The 24,838-nt window shown below is 36.7% G+C and overlaps 1 protein-coding gene across 1 annotated transcript; it reads right to left on the bottom strand.

The window, feature by feature from the left end:
* Positions 1 to 12,793: 12,793 nt before the first annotated feature.
* On the bottom strand, positions 12,794 to 15,065 carry LOC125646992 (E3 ubiquitin-protein ligase TRIM71-like). The gene is made up of 2 exons (XM_048873691.2): positions 15,024 to 15,065; positions 12,794 to 14,704 (listed from the first exon to the last, which is right to left on the bottom strand). The coding sequence occupies exon 2, from the start codon at positions 14,687 to 14,689 to the stop codon at positions 13,013 to 13,015; it is 1,677 nt and encodes a 558-aa protein (XP_048729648.2). The 5' UTR covers positions 14,690 to 14,704; positions 15,024 to 15,065; the 3' UTR covers positions 12,794 to 13,012.
* Between the last annotated feature and the right edge of the window lie 9,773 nt (positions 15,066 to 24,838).

Here is a 24,838-nt window from a genome sequence, read left to right as displayed (position 1 = left end):
TCCTTTTCATTAATTTCAAGTGGAAAAAGTTTCACAATTGGTCTTGCTGTTAGTTGTTCCTCATTTTGTTCTCAATTCGAACTTCATGTTCATTTTGCCTGCAGTATTGTCCATAATCGTCGTGGCCAATATTGGCCTGGTGTGGAGGGGACGTAACTCTCTTCACTGGAACAAAAGCACTTCGCATGCAAGACTTGGGGTCCCATCTCCCCAAGGGAGGGCGGTCCTGGGGAGGGGTGTTGGGAGGAAGGGGGTCAGAATATGGCTGGAGATGGTCAATTTCTGGAATCTCCAGTTGGTTCTGGGATCGGCTCAGAATTTGTTCCTTTTGTTGCCTTGGTAACTCCTCTCGATACGACTTCTTCCCGAGCTCTGCAATTTTGTGTCTCTCAGCCTCGATGGGTATATTGAGGCCCACAGATAGGATGGGAGGGTCACGAGGGGTACCATTTGCCTCTTTCAAATAATTGTATTCTTTCCATCCCTCTTGGGGCCTCCGTGGCCGAGTGATTAGAGCATTGCGCTCAAAATCACACGGCCTCTCACCTCTGTCGGCGCGGGTTCCAATCCCGCTAGCGCCGGTAAGTGAGAAAGTTTCCCAGTTTACTTTCGGAAGGTCGGTGGTCTCTTCCCAGGTACATTGTATCTGGGTTCTCTCTTCCACCAATAAAAACTGGGCGCCACCACATAACTGAAAAATTGTTGACTGTGGCAGAAAACATCGAAACAACAAACAAATTCATCCCTCTTCACGGAGTTGCTGAGACACCTGGTTGTGGTCGTACATTTCTGTATGATTGAGTTGTTGGGAAGGTGAGGCCTCTTGGCGATACACCTCATCATGCCGTCTGTTGGCTTATTCCTCTTTCACGGGAGGGTGTGGTGCTCTCTGATACTGTGAGTGTGGGTCATATCTCTCCTGGCCATAGCCCTGACCCTGCTGAGGATGGTAGGAGGGTTGATTGTAATCATATGATGGACGACCATAGTAATTCTGTGGACAAGAGTCGTACATAGGACGACCATAATCAGGAGAGGGATAATCTGGATTTCTGTCCACCATTGCAGCACACACTTTGTCATCTGTTGGATTTGCTCTGGCGTTTTTGCCGGTCCAGATAGCAGGTATCCTAGTTTGGATTTGACAGCAGTTGGTCCGTTGCCACGTACTACATGGTTCATGATGAAGTCCCAGTAGTAATCTGCTCCAATAAGTATTTCTATTTCAAATGGTTGATCACTTGGATTGGCATGTGCTAGCTTCAAACAAGAGGTACTGTGAGCAATGCTCACTAAGAATACCCCCCGCTTACCCCAATCTCCCAAAGGGTGTTGGTAATAGGTATAAACTACCTCTTTTCTGAGTGTAAAAAACAAATGGCATGACAAACCGAACCATATTGCTACTTCGATGTCCAGTGCGCGTGACCTTTGACCTTTTGACCCCAAAACCGATAGGGAACATCTTCATCCCATGGGTAGTCCATATGTATGATATGATGACTGTAGGTGGAAAGGATAACGCTTTAGAGCCCGGAAACCATATTGCTACTTCGATGTCCAGTTCGCGTGACCTTTGACCTTTTGACTCCAAAATCCATAGGGAACATCTTCATCCCATGGGTAGTCCATATGTATGATATGGTGACTGTAGGTGGAAAGGATAACGCTTTAGAGCCCGGAAACCATATTGCTACTTCGATATCCAGTGTGCTTGACCTTTAGACCCCAAAATCGATAGGGAACATCTTCATCCCATGGGTAATCCATATGTATGATATGGTGACGGTAGGTGGAAAGGATAACGCTTTAGAGCCCGGAAACCATATTGCTACTTCGATGTCCAGTGCGCTTGACCTTTGACCTTTTGACCCCAAAATCGATAGGAAACATCTTCATCCCATGGGTAGTCCATATACATGTATATGATTTGGTGACGGTCGGTGGAAAGGATAATGCTTTAGAGCCCGGAAACCATTGCGTCTACAGACGGACGGACGGACAGACAGACGGACAACCCGATTCCAGTATACCCCCTCCCCCACAACTTGTTGCGGGGGGTATAATGACGTAGATGTGGTAGTTGTTTTATCTCTGCTAAGTGGGTTTGAATTGTAACACCAATTTGTGGAACGACAAGTATATCTATCGGTATGTACTGGTTTCCTTCACCAGTGATAGTTAGTTGTACTCTGTCAAGGTGATGTACTTCGGTTTTCTTCGATCCAAATCTTGAAACATTGAGTACTTCTTTTCCAATTATCTCAAGCTGGAGTTCAGACGCTAATTTTTGGTTGATAAATGATCGTTGTGATCCCTCATCAAACATGATGTTTGCTTGACATTCTGTTCCATTCCTGGACTGTACCTCTGCCACTGCTGTCTTTAGTAGAACTTGAAAAGATCTGGATGAGGTAGAATGCAGACTTACAATGCTAGATGTGGGTGTTGATACCTTGGCCTTCAGTTGTTGCACATGTCTTTCCACTGCATCCTCCTGTCGTGTACATATACTTGTATGGTGACACCGATTACACCTTTTGCATGTTTTGTTGGATTTGCAATCTGCCACTTCGTGTCTGCCAAGACAATTGAAACACAACTTGTCCATCTTGATTTTTTCTAGTTTCTTGTTGTGGTTCACGTTACATTTTATTGGGCTGTGGTTTTCGTTAAAAAATGCAGTTTTTCATACAACTGGGCTTCTTTTCTCTGTGCAAAGTTTCCTGGCTTCCTCCTTGTATTAGCTCTGATCATAAAGCTGGAAGTTATGTTTTGTTCACTGTAACCAATATTGTTAAAGTCAGTCATCTCATGCACAGCGAATTTCCTTTTTATTGCTTTACAGATTGTATGTATATTCCAGTTGTCATCTCCATTCTGACGAATTATTTCTCTGAGGAATTCTTGTGGGATTTTTTTCATGATTGCCGGTACTAATAGTGCTGAATAAGTGTCAGGGTATGTACCAAGTGACTCTAGACTGCGCATATATGTCTCAATTTTGTTGATGTAAATTCTCATGTTCGGAATATTGTTTAGAGCTGGGAGATCCATCAGCTTTTGCATGTATGCATTTGTTAATTTGTGGGTTTGTCCATATCTCTCTGATAAAACATCTAAGGCTTGTCTATAATTTGTATTCGTCAAGGTAAATCCAGAAACAATTTGTAGTGCCTCCCCACAAAGTAATGATCTAAGGTAGCTGAATTTCTCAACATCAGACAGGCTGTTGTTGCTATGGATGCTAGTTAACATTCAAATTCAATGGTGAAGTATGAACGTTTTCATAAAGTCTAGTAGAAACAGACTGAGTTTTGTTTGGCAATGTAGGCTTTTTCAATTCTTGTAACTTGAGTCTTAAATCTAACATATACTAATCTGATTCCTCAATTTCGGTTTGTATTTCTTTTTCATTGGCTAACCCCTCTAGAATATCTGCGTTGATTTTCTCCAATAGATTCTGTTTCTCTTGCAATAGTTTCATCATTTCAGCTTTTGAATTATCATCCTATGTTTCAGGAATTCTCTTTAAAATCCTTGTAATTGCACCATGGTGACCGGAACGTATTGCCTTCAATTTTGTAATATCCATTTCCATTCTGGTTATCCTATACCAATGGTCACGGCACCAATGTCTAGAATGTTGGGGTTATGTTACCGGAAGATATGAAAAAAACTTCTGTTCTGTACTGTGTTTATTTGAACTCTGAAGTAAAACTGTAGTATATGCTATTTACATGACGTCGTGGTAACGTTTATGACGTCATACTATTATGACGTCATAGTACGGCATATAATACATATAATACTATGATCACAAATAAGGATTACTAAACTGTCCGAGTTTCACAACAATAGGAGTGTGCTAACTTGAAATGTTTCAGGTAAGGAAGGTTCTTGATGCGTATGGATTTTGGCTGCAATGTATGGTACAACAACTACATGAATCTGAATTTTTTCACCGGAATCTGCTATCAGAGGTAAGGTTTAAGTTTTCAGAGTCCGCATCATCTCTTTCCCACCAAATGCTGCAATCATCAGAATTTTAGTTCCAGTTTGTTTCAAGTTCAGATTTTGTGCCAATTCTTCTGTAATGAATGACCTTTGTGATTCCTCATCAAATAAGATAGTTGTGTCCATGACTGTTTCTCCGTTGGTAACTTTAGCTGTTGCTGTTTTAAGTATTGTTGGAATATTTGTCGTTGAAGATGTATGCAGAATTGTTGAAGAAGGCATAACATTCTCGTAATTTGTTAATGACTGGATATTTTCAGATGTGATATGAAGTGTTGATTCATCTGTTGTTTCCCTTGAGTCATTGCAGAATTAAGTATTGTGGCGTTTCCCACACTTTTTGCAGTTTCTCTTTGAAGAACAGTCCTTAACTCGATGTGATCCAAGACAGTTGAAACACAATGACTTCTGCCTCACTATTATTTTCCTTTGTTCGTTGCTTAAGATGCAGTCGCCTACCATGTGAGTCTTATCATCACAGAATACACATGCTTTTCTTTGGTACTCGTGTACAGATACAGATTTCAGATTTAGGCTTGGGTTGGAAAAAATGCTGTCTCCTGTTGTTAATTGACTTTCCCTTAAATGCTTTTATATGAAAATTTGCTGTTCTCTGAAATGTTGAGTCACTAGTCTGCATCAGTGTTTGTTCCAGCTTCAAGAATTGACAGCTCATGTTGTAAGGCTTTCCGGATATTACCAAGTGTCCAGTCTTCGCTCCCATGGGTTCTTGCCAAGTTCTGTCTGGTTTTCGATGACAATGTTCTCAAAACTACCGGTACCAAGAAGCTTCCATAGGACTCTTCAGGGTTTCTAATCCACGGACATATGTTTCCATTTTGTCATAAAATTCCCTCAAACTGTGTAAGGAATCAACTGATTTAGGTAGGTCAAGTAATGCCTGTATATAAATTCCAGTAATCTTGTGTTGCTGACCATACCTCTCCTTCAGTAGATCAATGGCCTTGACATACTTGGCATTGGTAAGAGCTAATCCTTCTACGACAGGTAATGCCTCGCCCACGAGCAGTGATTTCAAATAATTAAACTTCTGAACATAACTTCAGATATTTTCATGAATCCTGGAACTAAATGAATCCCAAAATGATTGTCATTCTATTTTTTTCCATTGAACGTTGGTAAGGTAACTTAGGTAATTTGTTGTTGGAAGCAGCAGATAAACTATCTGACGGCATTGACACAGGGAAATACTAATGTACAGGTGGGACAGCATAGCTAAGGACTGTAGTATGATTAGATGAAATTTGATTTATTTCATAAGGGTTGAATACAGCACCTTCATCATTTGACTTTAGAAAATCTTTCTCCCCAGCATTTGAAAATGTTTTGTCAATGAATTCTTTAAAATGCCTCAGTCTAATGTCTAACTCTGTGTTATACTCATCTGACTCAATTATTTCATTCTCAATCTCCTCCTCCTTTGTAGTTTGATTCAATATTTCTTCGTCAAGATTGTTCATTAACTTCCTTTTCTTCTTCAAATCTTCATAAATTGACAAAAGATTTTCCCTGGAAAATTCTTCAGATCCTTCGTATTTTGTTCTAGTAATATCACTTCTGCTCCCTGTCCTAATGGCTTTTAGCTTTCGTATTTCCATTTCTTTAGTCACGGTCTGGTCACGGCACCAAAATGTAAAAGATATACACATCTGTACGGTACAAACTTTATCTAAAATTAAATCAGTTATTTACATTTTTTAAAACAATACACAATACAAAAAATACAATGATGTCATCACGATTATGACGTCATCACGATTATGACATCATAGCCAGGAATGTACACTGCACATTATATGTCACACAAATAAATTGTTATAGTATTTATAACACAACTGGAGACGCGTTTCTTTAGTGAACTTTTTGGTATTTGTGGTAGTTAAACCACATCGCGAATTGTATTTTTACAATACGGCAACTTTGATTTTAGACCATGATTTCCGTTAGATCTTGTTGGTTGAAACTGTGGAGCCCGATCTTTGATTTTGTTCTCGGCTTCGTTTCTATCCTCATATGTTGTTTCCTCCCAAGTCCTTTCCTTTACTTTATCTTTCAAAATCCGTTCTTTCAATTTCTTAGTGAGACTCCTCCCGGGTTGGCTTTTATTTTTATCAATCTGGATTTGCTTGAAAACAATTTTTTCAGAGTTTTTATCATTCACATATTCTTCATTGGCTTTCTTTTGGTTTCTCTGATTTTGATTGTACACGGACGTTTTCGGATCCACTGGTTCATTAATGGTCGGTCCACATTTTTCATTCCTATTCTCTTTCTTTTCCGGAGCAGTGAGGCATGTTAACTGCTGTTGATAAAATTCCCGAATCCATTTCTTAAGTTCATCGACAGACAACTTTCCCCAGGGATCTTTAGCAACTAAATCCGTCTCCATATGTTCATGTGTACTTTCAAGTTCACACAATTTTCCAGAAGCTTATTGGAATTAACTCCTACACTTTCTCTGTATTCCAACAGCTCTCTTTCCAAGTTTCTCTTCAGTTGGATGTTTTTAGGACATAGATTGACCCAGTGTCTACAAAACTAAAACTATGCTTAGCTCATTCCAGTTCCAAAGTAAATAGTTATGTTTCATTGTTTAATTATATGAAATCAACAATATGCGATGATGAGCAATGGTTAAGAATTTTAATCGTGGAATTGGAGAAGACTTTAACTGATCATTCGATTTGAATCATTTTGAAATAGAAATACACAAACGCATTCCAACTAGTTGAAGATTCAATTTCTCCGATGTATGATAGCGCACAATTTCACACTTAAGATCAGTGACACGGTGGTAAATTGTAAGTTTATAAATTGGTCATTTAGACACGTCGTTCAATTTGGCACAAATGTAAGACGAAGGAATTCTGTTAATTGAATTCGATTAGATAGACTTATCGCCCTTTCCTCCTGAAATCATAGATTTTAGGATATCGTCTATTTGTTTGTCTGCTACTTCAACCTTAAGGCATAACTCTTGAACTATATAAAATAGAAGCTTCGTAGTAAGTAAACTATAATGACATAGTTAACTAGCTGGTAGAGAAAAGTCGGGGTCACAATGCTGGCGTCCATCATACCACAATAAGGACAAGTAAGCCACAATTCATGGACAGAAACCTTTTCAGAGTAATATGACATCAGTTGAAGTGTATCACTAGGGATGATTGATTGTATCTTATTTAATGCCTCACTCTAGAATTCTTCACTCTTATGGAGACGTAACCAAGGCCAGTGAAGGGCTTCAGATTTATGTCTTTGCTCGGCGCTTATGGCCATTGAGCAGTGAGGTGTTTTTTTAGCATGCCACACCTACTGTGATACGAGACATTCATATTTAAGGTCATATCCGAGGACCTGTCACATTCACACCTGATGCCGAGCATTTGGCGATGGAACTGTCTCTACCTGTTTTAACGACTCAAGTTTGTCGCGGCCGAGATTCGAACCCCGGCACTCTAACCTCGAAAAAGAACTACTTCGTTAATACATACTGTAAAAATGGATCGTCTTTTGCCTTTTTCAGGGCTCCTGAAGAGAAATCTCCTGATGCCGAATCTGTTGTGAACAATATAAAGTTGTTGTTTGATATTTGTTAGATTACAGCAGATCAGTAATGATTGGTTTTATATGTGCTAACGTACAGTGTGTGACAGTCTCTCGTGCACATCTTGTCTGTAAATCTAATTGCACATTGTAAATATCATCTAACGAACATCTCTGTGGTTATGTAGCTGGTATTTTCGTCCAATAACTAACAGTTTAGAAGTACAATTCGGTGTCACCTCTATATTCTTTAGTTGAAACCTGGTATTTTGCTTTTTTCTAATCCCCCCCCCCCCCTATAATCATAACAATATCGACTCGAGAATAAAATGAGACCTGCAACACCTTCTTTAATTGCATATTGTAAATACCATCTAACGAACATCTCTGTGGTTATGTAGTTGGTAATTTCTTCCCACAACTAACAGTTTAAAAGTACAATTCAGTGTCACCTCTATATGCATGTGAAATTCTTTAGTTCATGCCTGGTATTTTGCTTTTTTTTTCAATTTTTTTGATATAATCATAAAAATATTGACTAGAGAATCAAATGACCAATCATCGATGATGACTACAAAGAAAATTAAGAGACTTTTGATAGTATCTCGTCTTCAAAGCTTTTGAAATATATCGCCCACAAGTACACCAGTTACGTATCTAATCTTCACAGTCTGTGTTACCTTCGTCCTTAGATATATCTTACCTTCTTCAGTTCAGAAAATTTTATTTTGTCAGTCAAAGTGTAGATGTAGGTTACTTTGTACATGTACGTTACTTTATCAGTTAAAATACTATTACCTGCATTAGTTAAGATAAGTTGAACTTAATCATTGAGTGTCTTATCCCCGCTATAATGTATCAGTAAGTGTCTACCGTCATCAGTTAAGATAGATCCATCCTCATATGATGTCATAGGTTTTTGTAAAATCTTTATTTCATTAATATTTGTTAGATAGAAATATATATTGAGGAGAAATTTTATTCACTGGGTATAATAAAGAAAATTCTGGTAAACAATTTGATATTGAAATGGTTTATATTTATTTTTATCTATTTTACAAAACTATTGTCAAGAGCAATAACTCCTATGCTGGTATTTCTCTATTGCATGAGTGATAGCAACTTGTGGCTTTAAAAATAGAGGGAAAATGGGATTTTCCCCGCAGAAAGTAAGACAAAAATAGGATTTTTAAAGTGAAAATAGGTCAAATCTATCAACAATAGTTTTTAACAATTTGTCAGACACACACACACATACAATCAAAACCCATTTATTTCAATTTAAATCTAAGTCATATCTTTCAGTTGGACCCTTGGCAACTCTCAACTGTAATGTCATATGTCACATATAGGTTTTATCAAATCGAGATGTAAAGGATTTCTTGTGTATCACGTGTTTATCTTGCAAAAATACATCAGAGTTTCAATTTAAGGCAAACTCCTGTAAAAGAAAATGGTTCTGCAGGCAAGAGTTCAGTAGAGTTGCCAATCTCTTTCATCCATCTGCTATTCTTTAGTTTTGAATTATCGATATGAAAATAAAATGTTCATAAATGTGCAGTTGCTTTTGGCTTTTCTCGTTTACTTATAGCTTTGGTTTATTATCTGAATTTCCAAACTTGTCGTGTTTAGCTCTACCAACGGAAGGTACTTTCAAGTCATCAAAATTGTTTGTTACATGCATCATTTTATTATTTTACAAAGTAAAGCAAAAGGTTGGCATAGCCTTTAACAATAACTTTCACAATATATATATATATATATATATATATATATATATAGTTTGTAAATAAAGAATTCGGTATTTTTGATACAGTAAATACATCCAATAATAAAAGTCAAGAAACACAAAACTCGAATAACATTTCACTGTTAGCGCTTTCGGCTTTAATGCCTCTTCAGACAGTTATAACTGTCTGAAGAGGCATTAAAGCCAAAAGCGCTAACAGTGAAATGTTATTCGAGTTTTGTGTTTCTTGACTTTTATTATTGGATATATATATATATATATATATATATATATATATAGTACAATTGCAGAAAAAATCCATGGTATAGGTAATAAGTAGAAAAAATATATCCAACAATGACTAAGCTAGTACACATGATCCACATCTAATTAATTACACTTCGCTCTTTCGCCGTGTGTAGTTCGGCTCTTCAGAGTGTAACAATTTTTACAAAGAGTACAATCCACTTGTTATGACATTGTAGTTAAGACGTCGTTATTGTGACGTCACAAAGGCAACATACTAAATTGTCGCAAATTAAAGTCAATAAGGCGCCAAAAATCAAGCAATGACTTGAAATATAACATCTAAGTTATAATAATTAATTTACATTCAATTTAGGTTTGAATAACTTTAAAAAATAGTCCTCTTTTGCTCTCGTAAGTGTTCATTATTTTCTAAAACTTTATAAAACGGAAATATTAAAATGTTTTTATTGTTTACCCTGCAGTGAATAATTCGATTTATGTGCCAATGGAAACTATTTAATATGAGAGCAAGACATTGTTTAAAAATCTACTGACGAGCCCGCAGGGCGAAAGCGCTATAGATAAAAGTTTGAGTACTGGATTTTATTTTTGTTGTTGACTTTATGATAAATTTTCATAGGAAATATAGGATTTATTGCACACCTCTGACCCATGCTATTGTACGTTTATCATACAATTATTTATCAGTGACTTATCCTCATCAATTAAGATAAAAAAATTTAATTTAAAGTTTCGATTGGGAAAAAACAATGAACAAGGCCAAGAATATTGAGAATTTCATACATGTTCTCAAATATGTTTTAAAGTACCATAAAAATAATGTACACGATGAATCCTTATCGCGGAACACAATTATCCTTTACATGATTAAGCATTGAAAATTAGAGGAAAATGTAATTGGTCCGAATTTAGTGAAGTCAGTAATTAGTCAACATTATAAAAAGTATATGATATTGATTAATTATTATGACAATTTGGAAGATTCAAGGGAAAACAATACGCTACATTTGAAATATTGACTATCAAATTACCAAATACAAGCCACTCTGCAAATTTTCGATGATGACAATGAAATGAAGTTTTTATGCTCCCCAAAAAATTCGGGAGAACATACTTATAGTCGCTGTCATGTCTGTCCGTCCGTCCGTTCGGGGTTTTCTGTTTCTAATTTCATTTCTCTGCCATATATCAAGCTGAAACTTGCTATGTAGCTTCTATGTGGATCACTCTAGAACATGTTGAAATTTTGATCGATTTCGACCTCTCTTTATTTCAAGTTTATTTTGCTATGGAGGTTACATAATTTGTTCGGTGAACTCCTCCCACAATTTCCAAGTGAGGACCATCTTATTTTCCAGAGTGTTTGTATGGATATTGAAAATGTGCATGTGGCAAGGATTTTGATTTTCTTTAATTCTTTTTTTTAAAAATTAATTTTGAGGAATTATTACATAGAGAGTACATGATTTGTGTGTTTTTCCTTCGACAGTTTTTAAGTGAGGACCTTTTTATTTTACAGAGTATTTGTATCGGTATTGAAGATGTGCACGTGGCAAGGATTTTGATTTTCTTCAATTTTTGAGAATATCACAGGTTGTTGAAATGAGTCCATTTTGAGGAAATATATTAAATAAAGGACATGATTTGTCCTTTTAACTCCTCTCACAGTTTAGAAGCATGGGTATTTGTAAATAATTTGAAGATGTGGATATTGCAAGTAGTTTGATTCGCAACAAATTTTAAATCAAATACCGATTCTAAAATATTCTAAAGTACTTTTACTAAATTTGAAATCGCAAAACTTTTCTCAAATCAACAACATCAAAATATATGACTTTTCAATAGTTTACACGACCGTATCCCTCACGATAGATTAAAGACTAGACTTTTTGACAGCATAAGCAGCTGCTTCTTCAATAAAAATGGAAAACGGAAATATTCATATTTTAAGTGATCAGTCATCCAAAAAATTACTTTGTTAAACACCACTCTGATTCCACGCACAAGTACAGTGCTCCCTTGATATACTGCCTCCCTTATAATGCCACCCCGCTTATTGCCTAAAAAATCCCGAAGAATAGATTTCCTCCCATGTTAACAGCCCCGTTATAATGCCAGCCCCGAATAATGCCATATGCCACTGATTTTCACAAACAAATGGTCAAATGTTATACGGTTTACCCTCGATAATAATACCACACTTGTACTTTGATAGAGGTGCGTTGAATTGTGACAGTATGGACAAGGTATTCAGGTTAATTACTATTAATTGCTTAATTGCTCAAGATAATCTAAATGTTTATACAGAATGGAGTCCAAATAATTTTATGGTATTACATTTATTTTGACTGCTAAGTGAATTGTCCGTAATGGTGAATTTTTTATATTGCCATTCCCGCATTATTGCCCAAATTCATCTTGAATAAAAGTTGGCAATATATCCAGGGAGCAATATACTCTGAAGTTGAAATAAAAAATATGTTAGAGTTCCTCATAGACAATATCTTCGTGGTCTTTGGTGATCGGGTCTTCCAACAGTCTGTTGGAATTCCCATGGGCACGAATTGTGCTCCTTTGTTAGCTGACCTGTTTTTGTATTCACATGAAGCAGAGTACTTGTGCGTGGAATCAGAGTGGTGTTTAACAAAGTAAGTTTTTGAATGACTGATCACTAGATATGAATATTTCCGTTTTCCATTTTTGTTGGAGAAGCAACTGTCTATGATGTCAAAGAGTCTAGTCTTTAATTCATCGCGAGGAATGGTAGCGTATAGTGTTTAGAAGTCATAGGTTTTAATGTTATTGATTTGGGAAAAATTCTGCGATTTCAGTTCTTTAGAATCCACATTTGATTAAAACCACTTCTGGCATAGGTAGTCGCACAGTAAGTTTGAAGTTTCCCCTTCACGGCTGTTAATATTTTCGTGAGGAGCAAAGATCCTGGCTTGGTAGAGCACTTACTGGATCCAGTAATGTATCTTTGTTTGTAAGGGTTTTAATGTAGTTTAGGAATCCAGTATAGGTACGGTAACTCATATTCATTCCACCCATTGACTGGGATATTAAACGTGTCTAAAACTGAAGCATAGTTTTGAAGAATTTCATCTTTTAAAAGGGCAATTGGAGTGTAAGTACGATTACCAAAAGTGGAATTAATGCCAAGTTCGTTGAAAATACAGTTGTAATAATGAACCTTACACTAAGACAATATATATATATTACAATATATATAATTTATATAAGTTTTTATGTTTTATGTTGAGAAATAAAAACCATTGAAAGGAAACATTTGTACATATTTAAATAATCACTTCTTAAAGAGGAATGCTGCTGTCTACATCCATCACTGATATTTAATTTCACTCCTGTCTAAATCCTTCACTGATATTTAATTTCACAGTTGTCTAAATCCACCATTGATGTTCAATTTTACTGCTGATATTTGATTTTCTTCACTTGTTTGTTACTACATTGAGCAACAAACAGATTGTCGTTTGTATCTATAGACAGTCCCTGGGGATAACTCTGTCCACAGTATATGTAACGGAGGAATTGTCCATTCTGGTCTATGATGTGGACGCAGTGATTGTAATAATCAGCTGTAAGGATGTGACTCTGACTGTCTGTGGTGATTCCTCGTGGATTGAATGGTTTGTTCTTTGGAGCAGGAGTATGTCCAGTGTACCTGAATCTCAGTTTCCCGGCCTGATTGACCACCACTACTGCTGTAGCTCCACCGTCAGCCACACATATATCCTGGTTCTTGTTCTCATTAATGTATTTAATGTCACCAGGTGAATAGAGAGGGCGACTCTGGTCATCAAACTGAATGGTTTGTGTCTCTGTGGACCCAGAGTAATGCACAACTTTGGTTTGTACTTTCTTGCTCATTATAACTAGGAGGCCATCAGAGAAGGTACTGCAGACACCACGAGGATTCCAGTTCTTTAGTCTGATCACAGTCTGTATCTGTTCATTCTTCACAATGTTCACAGTTCTGTCATGGTAATCAGTATAAACCAGATCCCCACTGTTTGTCACTACTAGGTCCCCTGGAGTGTTCCCTGATTTGGTTGCGATTGACTTGAGTCGCGATCCCTGATAGATGCTGAAGAGTTTCATGGTGCTGCTATTTCCATGTGTCCAGATTTCTTCGTCACTCAGACAGGCCACATTGCGAAGGTTATAACCAGTATATATGGTGGTGACAATCTGTGGTTCATCAAGCAGTTGTTTGATGACAGAAGAGGATGCAGCTTCTTGGGATTTCTCTGTTGTCTTTATACTGTAACCATGTTCTTCTGATCGGACAGAAATTGGTGATAAAGTTCCAAAGAGTTGACATAGTTCTTCTTGAAGTTTTCCTGGGGTGAATTTAGGTGAAGAAGGCAGAATTTTCTGTGGAAGCTTTTTGTATTCCTCTACATTAGGCATAAGATTGAATACTTTTGACATGTCATTTGAGCCCAAAGCAACATCAATTGAATTGATTTCATCATTGATGTCAGAGATATTCTTGTTCACTTCATCCAGATGTTTCTGTAGAGTGTGCAACTGTGTGGTTTTCATCTCCTCCACTTCAGATTTCAATTTCTGGACGAGTTTGTCAATTTCTTTGTGCCATTCCTCTCCATGTTTTGTTATGGCTGTTGAGATATTTCCATATTTCTTTTCCAATTTCCTCATTCTGTTTTGTACATCAGATACGATGTCCTGGTAGGCTGGAGAAATTGTTTCATTTAACTCAGTTTTCTCTTTGGCGATCTTTTCTTTCGTTTCCTCCAATACTTGCAATATTTTCAATAATTTATGACTTAAATGTTGATTTGATGCCAGACAGGTATGGCAAACTGGAATACGACATGGACTACAGTACATTTCACATCGCTCTTTGTCATGAGAAGCACAGTCAGGGTAGAGGGGGGCGGATTTTCTGAATTGGAATGTAATAATATCATGTTTTCGCAATTCATCTGATATCATGTGTTCTCCCACGCAGGCCTTACACAGGCTGACAAAGCACGTATCACAGTACATCTGTACCAGAGCGGTCTCACACAAATCGCATCGCATCACGTCCTGTGCACTGGTACGGGGGTCCATCATTTGATCTGTTCGTGCCTTTGTATATGAATAAACATCAATGTGTATAAATAATATCAGTATTTAAACAAAAGGAAACTAAGCAAAATTAACATTTGTACACAACAAATCATGATCAGAAAAATATTCAGCTTAAATCACTACTCGGAGAACTTTACATAGATGTAATGTCCCGAATTATATGTAATCCTTATTATTAATTTAATTAACGTATCTTAGGATAAGGATTAATTTTTATAAAACTATGTACTTCACTTATCTTGCAACATATAGAACGTAAGTTATATTTACATAATTATCTGCATATAACATAAAACAAGAAAAATAAGACTGTTACCGTAATGGCGGCTGTCCTCCCAGACAGATATTAACTTTGATTACGTCACACAGTAAATTCTACCTATCAATTGCAGTCAGATGTTTATTCTTCCTGCACTACATTTAACTTGGGATTTAAACTGTATATCGAAATGAATTGTCAAGTTTTGAGTCTGCCTAAATTGGTTCTTGATTTAGACGTAAGATTCTACAATTTTTATAGTTTATTAATAATTAATTGATTGATTGGTTGTTTAATTGATTGATTGACTGTATATTGCTTAACGTCTCGCTCGAGAATTTTTCACTCATATAGAGACGTCACCAAATTTAGGCTTATGTTCGGAGATTATGGCCATTGAGCAGTGAGGGTAGTTTAGCGTGCCACACCTACTGTGACACGGGTCATCCGTTTTAAAGGTCATCTCCGTGACATTCACACCTTATGCCGAGCGTTTGGCGATGGAACTGTCACTACCTGTTTGAATGACTTAGGTCAGTCGCGGCCGGGATTCGAACCCCGGCCTTCCGCATGCGGGGCGAACGCTCTTACCTCTCGGCCACAGCGGCGGTATATTAACAATTAAAGTTCAACGGTAAATGCAACAAATATATGAAGTTAAGATTTTTGGACTGAATGGGGGAGGGGGGTGTTTCTAAAAATGTATTTAGGATTTATAAATTAAATAGAAATATTAGCTAGCAAAAAGAAGATAACTCTGTTTACCTAACTGCAAGATTTGATTGGCAGAGAAGTCCCAAGCATGTTGTACTCGAATTCAAACACCCACTCTTAAAATAAAGATATCTAATTGTCAAAGGTTATTGTTACGTGATTTGATGGTGAATTTGGAAAATTCAATTAATATATACTTATTAGTCTGTATTTGAAACTACACTCTCTTGCAGCTTTACAAAAACAATAAACGTAGAGAATAACTGTAGAATAGAAGTAATAAAACTGCTTTTGAATAAATGATGCATTTATTGTTTGATGAGCAAAGAGAAGATAACTCTGTATATTAATCATGTGAGTGTGGGGGAGTCTGATTTTTCATGGAAGTTTAATTTAGAAAAGGAGAAAATTCATGACTAGAGGACAAATCGAACCTAGGACCCCTGCATTACTAGTCAGGTGTTCTGACCACTAAGCTATCCAGGTCGATATCCATATAGCCCTTTTACTACTACAGAAGTAATCCCCATAATATAGGGTCCAACCAAATGACAGGTGCCCTGTAGGAAAATCACTGTCTCTCCGTCCATCCATCAACACTTTCTCAGTCTTGGCGAAAAACAGTTAAAATAATTATTGGACCTTAGATTTTTAATATTAATAGGTTAATAGCACTTTCTATGTCATGCTTGCCTTTAAAATATTCATTGCAGGGCCCTTTTGGACTTGTTAGTTTAAATTTGCATTGACTATAATTTTTATTGCAATTGATCAGCGTCGATCGTCCGTCCTGCATCAGCATTTGAAATTTTTTAACTTCTTTTTGATAACTACCATTCCAAGTTGGTGTGAAGCATCTTTGGAACAATGGGACATAACTTGTAAATTTCAGGACTCCTGCTCTTTTAGGGCCCTAAGAGCAGGACAAAAACTGCCAAAAATTGATCAATTTGAGAAGTCTTCTTCTCCGTAAGAAAATCTAAGTGCATAGTGATGCAGAGCAAGAAAGTTTCTACCAAGATCATAAATTTCATGCAAGACCACCGGGGTAGAGGTTCTGACTCCAGGGCTCGAAACTTACCCGCTATCAAACTGTCGGTCTGCATAAATGAATTTGCATTACCGATCGTGTCCAGGTTAACGATCTCGCGTTTCCCATTTAAACAAACATTACCCAGAAATATATTCATTATGTATGCATTTTACCTGATTTAATTCTTTTATCTTAACAATACATGTACTTTATACATGGTTTTATATTGAGAAATGAAAACCATTCAAACAAATAAACACCTGCTATTGTTTATCACAACTTTTTAAATTAATGTTACTATATCCTGTTTTCTTCTAAGTTTAAGTGTTGTAAAAGCTAGTGCAATATAACAAAAAACATGAACAGTTATCCTACAGTCATCGAGTGTTCCTTGATACAGACTTTATGCATTAATGTTAAATAAGTTTGCAGAGAGTAATTCTATGGATGTACGAAATGTTTTCATTCATTTTCTCTAAATGCATATTAATGATTATTGACAACGTTTTGGTTGCTTAACATGAATTAAATTAATCATCAAACATTTCTTGTTGTGTGACTGTACATTCATTTTGTATTTCAAGTTATCGGACTTTTTCCAACTGTCTCCTTCTTAGTTTCTTCTCTTCGTGTTTTGGACAGGCTATGACGCTCATTTTGGACGACTTTCTCTCAAATCCGACTTTGCATTTCCATTTGATGCCAGCAGAGAAATTATTATAATTCTGGTGTTTTTTTTAAATCTTCTGAATTTAGTGTATCTGTTACCAGGCATTGATTCTTGTCATTTTCAAATGGGTTATTTTTGCACATATTCTTCTACTATTATGGTCATTCCATCTTTGAATTTCTTTGCCATATAGATATTGAAGTTAGATGTTCATATATATTTCAATAATGTATGTCGTTTGCCACTAGAAATGCAAAGTTTTTTTTTCGATTCCATCTGGACAAACTCTTTGGTATTATCAATCTTTCATTTTGGTTCCTGTGCATTTGGGGGGATTTGAGGTATCTTCCCACATACAGTTTTATATGGAAAAGAGGAGGACATTTTAGAATTTTCTTGAATAGTTGATATATAATTGTCTGACTCATTGATTTCGTTGTGTTGAATAATCTGTAGGTCATAGGTGTGTGGATGATTAAGCATTTCCTTCATTTTTCGTTTGGGAGCTTGGAAAATTTTACGAATATCCTGTTGTATTTTTGGAGTTTTCATCAATGGGGGAAGGATGTCGGAGGAAATTTGAAAGGCACCAGGTTATTTTTCGCAGATGCTGTGTTTCTGTCGCTGTATTGATGGTAGATCAGTTTGTGTTGAATCAGATGCACTAAAATGCCTGATCGACCCGAGTCTGCGCCCTTGGAGCATAAATTTCTGGCAGCTTGCAGACACCGCTGTGATGAACAGCTAGCGACGCGTTTCTTTGGTGAACTTTTGGGTATTTGTGGTAGTTCAACCACATCGCGAATTGTATTTTCACAATACGGCAACTTTGATTTTAGACCATGATTTCCGTTAGATCTTGTTGGTTGAAACTGTGGAGCCCGATCTTTGATTGTGTTTTCAGCTCCGTTTCTATGCTCATATGTTGTTTCCTCCCAAGTCCTCTCGTTTATTTTATACTTCAAAACCCGCTCTTTCCATTTCTTAGTGAGACTCCTCCCGGGTTGGCTTTTATTTTTTTTTCAATCTGGATTTGCTTGAAAACAATTTTTTCAAAGTCTTTATCATTCACATATTCTTCATTGGCTTTCTTTTGGTTTCTCTGATTTTGATTGTACAAGGGCGTTTTCGGATCCACTGGTTCATTAATGGTCGGTCCACATTTTTTATTCCTATTCTCTTTCTTTTCCGAAGCAGTGAGACATGTTAATTGCTGTCGAAAAACTTCATGAACCCGTTCCTCAAGTTCATCGACAGACAACTTTCCCCGAGGATCTTTAGCAACTAAATCCATTTCCGTCTGTTCATGTGTACTTTCACAAGTTCATACAATTTTTCATGGAGTTTGAAAAGATGCTGTTCCAGAAGCTCCTTGGAACTAACTCCTACACTTTCTCTGTATTCCAACAGCTCTCTTTCCAAATTTCTCTTCAGTTGGATGTTTTCATGACAGTGATTGATCCAGTGTCTACAAAACTAAAACGACGCTGAGCTCATTCCAGTTTCAAAGTAAATAGTGATGTTTCATTGTTTAATTATATGAAATCAACAATATGCGATGATGAGCAATGGTTAAGAATTTTAATCATGGAATTGGAGAAGACTTTATCTGATCATTCGATTTGAATCATTTTGAAACAGAAAAACACCAACGCATTCCAACTAGTTGAAGATTCAATTTCTCACTTAAGATCAATGACACGGTGGTAAATAGTAAAATAAAAAATTGGTCATTTAGACACGTCGTTCAATTTGGAACAGATGTAAGAGGAAGGAATTATGTTAATGCAAGGTGAAGATAACGAACAGTGATCAATCTCATAACTCCTATAAGCAATACAAATTAAATAGTTGGGCAAACACGGACCCCTGGACACACCAGAGGTGGGATCAGGTGCCTAGGAGGGGTAAGCATCCCCTGTTGACCGGTCACACCCGCCGTGAGCTCTATATCCTGATCAGGTAAACAGAGTTATCCGCAGTCAAAATCAGTGTGCCAAGAACGGCTTAACAATCGGTATGAAACACATCAGACAGCATTTGACCCAATGCGAGGTTGTATTGACGAACTAGATCGTTATAACGACCATAGAATTTGCGAAATACTGACTTCAATCGAGACTGTTGAAACCCCTATACCATCAACTTGTTTGTCAGTAGCTTACCTCGATTTAAAAACTGACTATACGCAGAACAAGCTCTTGCATATCGAATCATTTGAGATATAATTGAATTCGATTAGATAGAGTTATCGCCCTTTGCTCCAGAAATGATAAATTTTAGGATATTGTTTAGACAAATCTGTCTATTTGCTTGTCTGTTACTTCAACCTTAAGGTATAACACTTGAACTATACAAAATAGAAGCTTCGTAGTAAGTGAACTATAATGACATAGTTAACTAGCTGGTAGAGAAAAGTCGGGGTCATAATGCTGGCGTCCATCATACCACAACATTGACGAGTAAACTACTATTCATTGTTTAAATAACATATCGATGGTTTATATCATTTAAACTTTCACTGACAGAAACCTTTTCGGAGTAATTTTAGGACTGTTAGTCCCCGAGGGTCTCCACAGTCCAGTAGCTAAGTTCTTCGTTACTAGCTTGAAAATACGGATGTATATTTAATTGTTGGGATAAAATTTAGAAATCCATTTCAAAATTAAGGATTATATCTCCCTCATGCATAGCTCTGATCCTTGAACTAATTTGGCTCCAGTTTTTTGACACTCTAGTTTTCCTTTTAGCTCTTACAAGTTTAATTTTATTTCGAATTTCCAAAATTTCGGCTTGAGCATCTCTGAAGAGACATTATTTGTCGAAATGCGCATCTGGTGCATCAAAATTGGTACCGTATAAGTTTTACATCAGTTAAAGTATATCACTAGGGATGAAGAAGAACTGCTTCGTTACTACATACTGTAAAAGTGGATTATCTTGTGCCTTTTTCAGGGCTCCTGAAGTGGATTCTTCTAATGACGAATCTGTTGTGAACAATACAAAGTTATTTGTTAGATAAGCAGTGCGGGAAGGATGAGTTTCAAAAGTGCTAACGTATGACAGTCTCTCATGCACATCTTGTCCGTGAATTTAATTGTACATTGTAAATATCATCTAACGAACATCTCTGTGGTTATGTAGCTGGTAATTTCTTCCAAAAACAAACAGTTTAAAAGTCCAAAATACAATGCAGTATCACCTCTATATGCGTGTGAATTTCTTTAGTTTACACCTGGTATTTTGCTTTTTTCTTCTTTTTAAAAAATATAACCATTACAATATCGACTAGAGAATCAAATGACCAATCATCGATGATGACTACAAAGAAAATTAAGAGACTTTTGACGAGGGATTATTCCGAAATTTGGCATTACACAGTTAGTACCGTACCACAGATGTGGTCATACACATGCAGTTGGCATGGAACCATTTTTCAGTCATCAGAAGCTACCCTCGTTGTTTTCGTGTAACTTCTTCATTGAAAAATTGGCATTGATATTTGGAAATTCTTGGCCCTGGATTCAGTTCTGTAGCTTAAGTATATAGGATAGGTACAGACGATATATGATAAGAAGCATACATCCTACCTCGTCTGATGTTTGGATAAATACCCCCAACTTCCGAATTTCCTCTGAACTGAGTTCATCATAAAACCCTTTCTGATGACACTGTTACTGTTCTTTGTGAAGCTTTTTATATCGATATCAAAGTTCCATGATGCAATGTTCGTGATCTTGACTCTATCTTGTTGAAGTATCACTTAAAAGTCGACTTCTTCTCAATGGTGGTATATGAGTGGTAATTTGTCTAAACTGCAAAAGAGGGCTTCCTCACTTCGCATATGCGTTCTTTAATTAAGAGACAGGTTGTCTTCGGTCAGATCAACGGCAGACATATATAAGGAAAATCTTTAGAAATCAAAATTATACGAGAGGCCCACAGGCCTTATCGGTCACCTGAATACTAGTGAAAAAGTATCACTACTTCCATGGGCTATGAAATCTAGAAAAAAAATTCCTGTTAATATTTAAACTAAATTCTAATGTTCAGCAACAGTATAAAACAAGATGTGTTCTTAAAACTTCACTGCCTTCAAAAGTGCATACACTGATGAAAGGCTTTAAATAATAGATGTATTGACGTTAAAACATCAAAAGATATGACTAATTTGGACTCATCTTAAAGTCATAACCCTGGGTAATGATTGAAATTCACCATTTTTTGTACATCCTCTTCTGCTATTCCTAAGTATCCATTTAGATTTTATACAGTATCAGCATACTTACACATAAATACTATATACTAAGTATGGGCCCACCCTGGGGTCAGACCCCTTATTCTGGGGATCATCAAATTTACAATTTTGGTAGAGGCCGTCCTGCTCTCCATCACCATGCATCTTGCAAGTGTAAGCTTCTTGAGAAGATTTTTGAAAATTGGTCAATTTTGGGCAGTTTTTGTCCTGCCCCTAAAGCCCAAGGGTTGCTGGAGACCTGAAATTTACAATTTATGTCCCCCTTGTTCCAAAGATGCTTCATACCAAATATGAAAAGAATTGGAAAGATAGTTATCAAGAAGAAGTTAAAAATGTCTATTGTTCACACATTTAATAACTGACCATTTTGACCCCACCCTGATACCAAAACCCCTACCCCCAAGATCATCAAATTTACAAGTTTGGTCAAAGGACTACCTGCTCTTTCTAAATATCTATTTAGTTTCAATATAGTATCAACAGCACTAAAGAAGATGTTATTTAAGTGTTTTACACATAAACACTATATACTAAGTTTGGCCCCGCCCTGGGGTCAGAACCCCTATCCTGGGGATCATGAAATTTACAATTTTGGTAGAAGCCTTCCTTCTCTCCATCATCATGCATTTAGTTTTTCTAACACATGTGCGGTTCTTAAGAAGAAGGTTTTTGAAAATTGGTCCATTTTGGGCAGTTTTTGCCCCACCCCTAAGGCCCCAGGGGTACTGGAGAACCTGAAATTTACAATTTATGTCCCCCTTGTCCCAAAAATGCTTCATACCAAATTTGAAAAGAATTAGACTGGTAGTTATCAAGAGGAAGTTAAAGATGTTCAATTGTTAACACACGACGGACGACGACGGACGACAACCGTTAAAATCATGGTCCCCGAGAATAGTGTAGGGTCACAATAGGAGATCAAACTTTTACATACAAGTATATAAGGAAAATTTTTAAAGAAACACTGCACTGGGCTAGGAAAGTTCAAAGAGTTTAGCCATTTTATTTAAAGTTTAATGTTTATATCGAGTTTGCGTTAACTTGAATGATTTGTATTCCAGGGTCAATGAAATACTGTAACTTGGATATACATGCAGTAAAACAGATTGTATTTATCCAAGAAATATAAAGATGAAAGGTTTATGAATGTATACATGTATATATATATATATATATATATATATATATATATATATATAATATTCTCAAAAATCATGTATGTGTTTGTAATAGCCTTGTATTGGAAAATGTGGGTCCATGAAATCTTACCACCATGCATTAACCATTAACCTTCAATCCTGTTTATCCCGTGGGGATCTGGGTTGGAATAAGTCCTAAGTACCCCTTGCTTGTCGTAAATGGCGATTAAATGGGTCGGTCCTTCTCATGAGACTGCAAAATCCGAGGCCCCGTGTTACAGCAGGTGTAGCACAATAGAGATCCCTCCCTGCTCAAAGGCCATAAGCGCTGAGCATAGGCCTAAATTTTGTAGCCCTTCGCCGGTAATGGTGACATCTCCATATGAGTGAGATCATCTTAATTTACTGCTGTTATACAGTAGTGTACGACATTGGGAGGTGTTCAAAATCTGCTAGCAAAATTAATTTTTGAAACACAATGCCCACTTGACCTACGTAAATATGAACAGACAAGGAAAAATTTTATTTCTGTAATTCCACCAACTTTAGGATATTTGTATAATGTACTCTATCCATTTCATGTATACTTTTTAATTTCAGGTACTCTTAGTTGGACCACAGTATCTGGATAACACTAAAACCTTCCGCAGTGCTCTTGACAGGTTTGGAGTAAGCAAAAGAAATCTGTAACAGTTTATATCCAAATTTAATCTTGTACTAGTGTGTATATGACTGTACATATAATTTGTATTCTAAGTTATCGGGATTAATTTTTTTCAACTTCCGTCTATCTTTCACAATTTCAACTTTCTCCTCGTTTCTCCTCGTTTCCTTCTCTTCGTGTTTTGATGCTCTGGACTATCGGATATCATTTTGGACGATTGTATCTTAAATCCGACAGTGCGTTTCCTATGATATTGAGAAAAATGACTACACATCCTCTGAAGTTAGTACATCTATTACCAGCCATTGGTTTTATTTTATGTTCGTCGTCTGCTGTTGTGATCATTCCATCTTTGAATTCGTTCGCATATAGATTAGAGCTTCACTGAATAATTACATGTATTGCAAATAGCTATGTCATGCAAATGTTTTTCGGTTCCCATCCGAACAAACTCTGTTGTAGCATCAATCTCCCAGTTTGGTTCCTGTGCTTTTGGGGAGAATTTGAGGTGTTTTTCTACCTACGGTTTTATTTTGAAAAGGATGATGATCTGTAGGAATTTTTGGCAATGGGGGACACTTTGGAATTTCTTGAATGTTTGACATGTAATTGTCTGACTCATTGATTTCGTTGTGTTGTATAATCAGAATGTCGTAAGTATGTGGATGATTAAGGGCTTGCTTTTTTTTTCGTTTGGGAGCTTGGAAAAAACTACGAATGTCCTGCTGTGTTTTTGGAGTTTTCACCAATGGAGGAAGGATGTTTGGAGAAGTTTGAATGACACTAGCTTTCTGTTCGTAGATGCTGTGTTTCTGTCGCTGCATTGATGGTAGATCATTTTGGGTTGGATCGGATGCACTGAAAAATGTCTGCTCAGACCGATTCTGTGCTCTTGGGGTCTGAATTTCTGGTAGCATGCACACAGTTTTGATCCGCTGTGATGAGGAGCTAGTGACGCATTTCTTTTGTGAATTGTTTGGTATTTTTGGTAGTTCAACCCCATTGCCTGCTGCATTTTCACAATACGGTAATTTCGTTGTTAGGCCTCGAGTTCCTTTAGGTGGAAACTGTGGAACTTGATCTTTGAATATGATTTCCGTTTTATCTTCACTTCTTGTGTCCTCCGAAATCCTTTTGTTTACTTTATCCTTCAAAATCCGTTCTTTCTTCTCCTTAGTAAGAGTCCTCACGGGTTGGCTTTTATTAATCTGGACTTTTTCAGAGTATCTTTCATTAGCATATTCTTGATTGGCTTTCTTCTGGTTTCTCTGAATTGGATTGTACACGGACGTTTTCTGATCCATTGGTTCATTAATGGTCTGTCCACCTTTTTTATTCCTATTCGCTTTCTTTTCTGAAAATTCACGAACCCGTTTCTTAAGTTCATCGACAGA

Source organism: Ostrea edulis, chromosome 6 (assembly GCF_947568905.1).
Source record: "Ostrea edulis chromosome 6, xbOstEdul1.1, whole genome shotgun sequence".
Lineage (NCBI taxonomy): Eukaryota > Metazoa > Mollusca > Bivalvia > Ostreida > Ostreidae > Ostrea > Ostrea edulis.
This window is presented reverse-complemented; position numbering and strand designations above follow the sequence as displayed.

Excerpts from the sequence above, each read along its gene's own strand:
- LOC125646992 (XM_048873691.2), bottom strand. The coding sequence starts at position 14,689 with ATGATGGACCCCCGTACCAGTGCACAGGACGTGATGCGATGCGATTTG.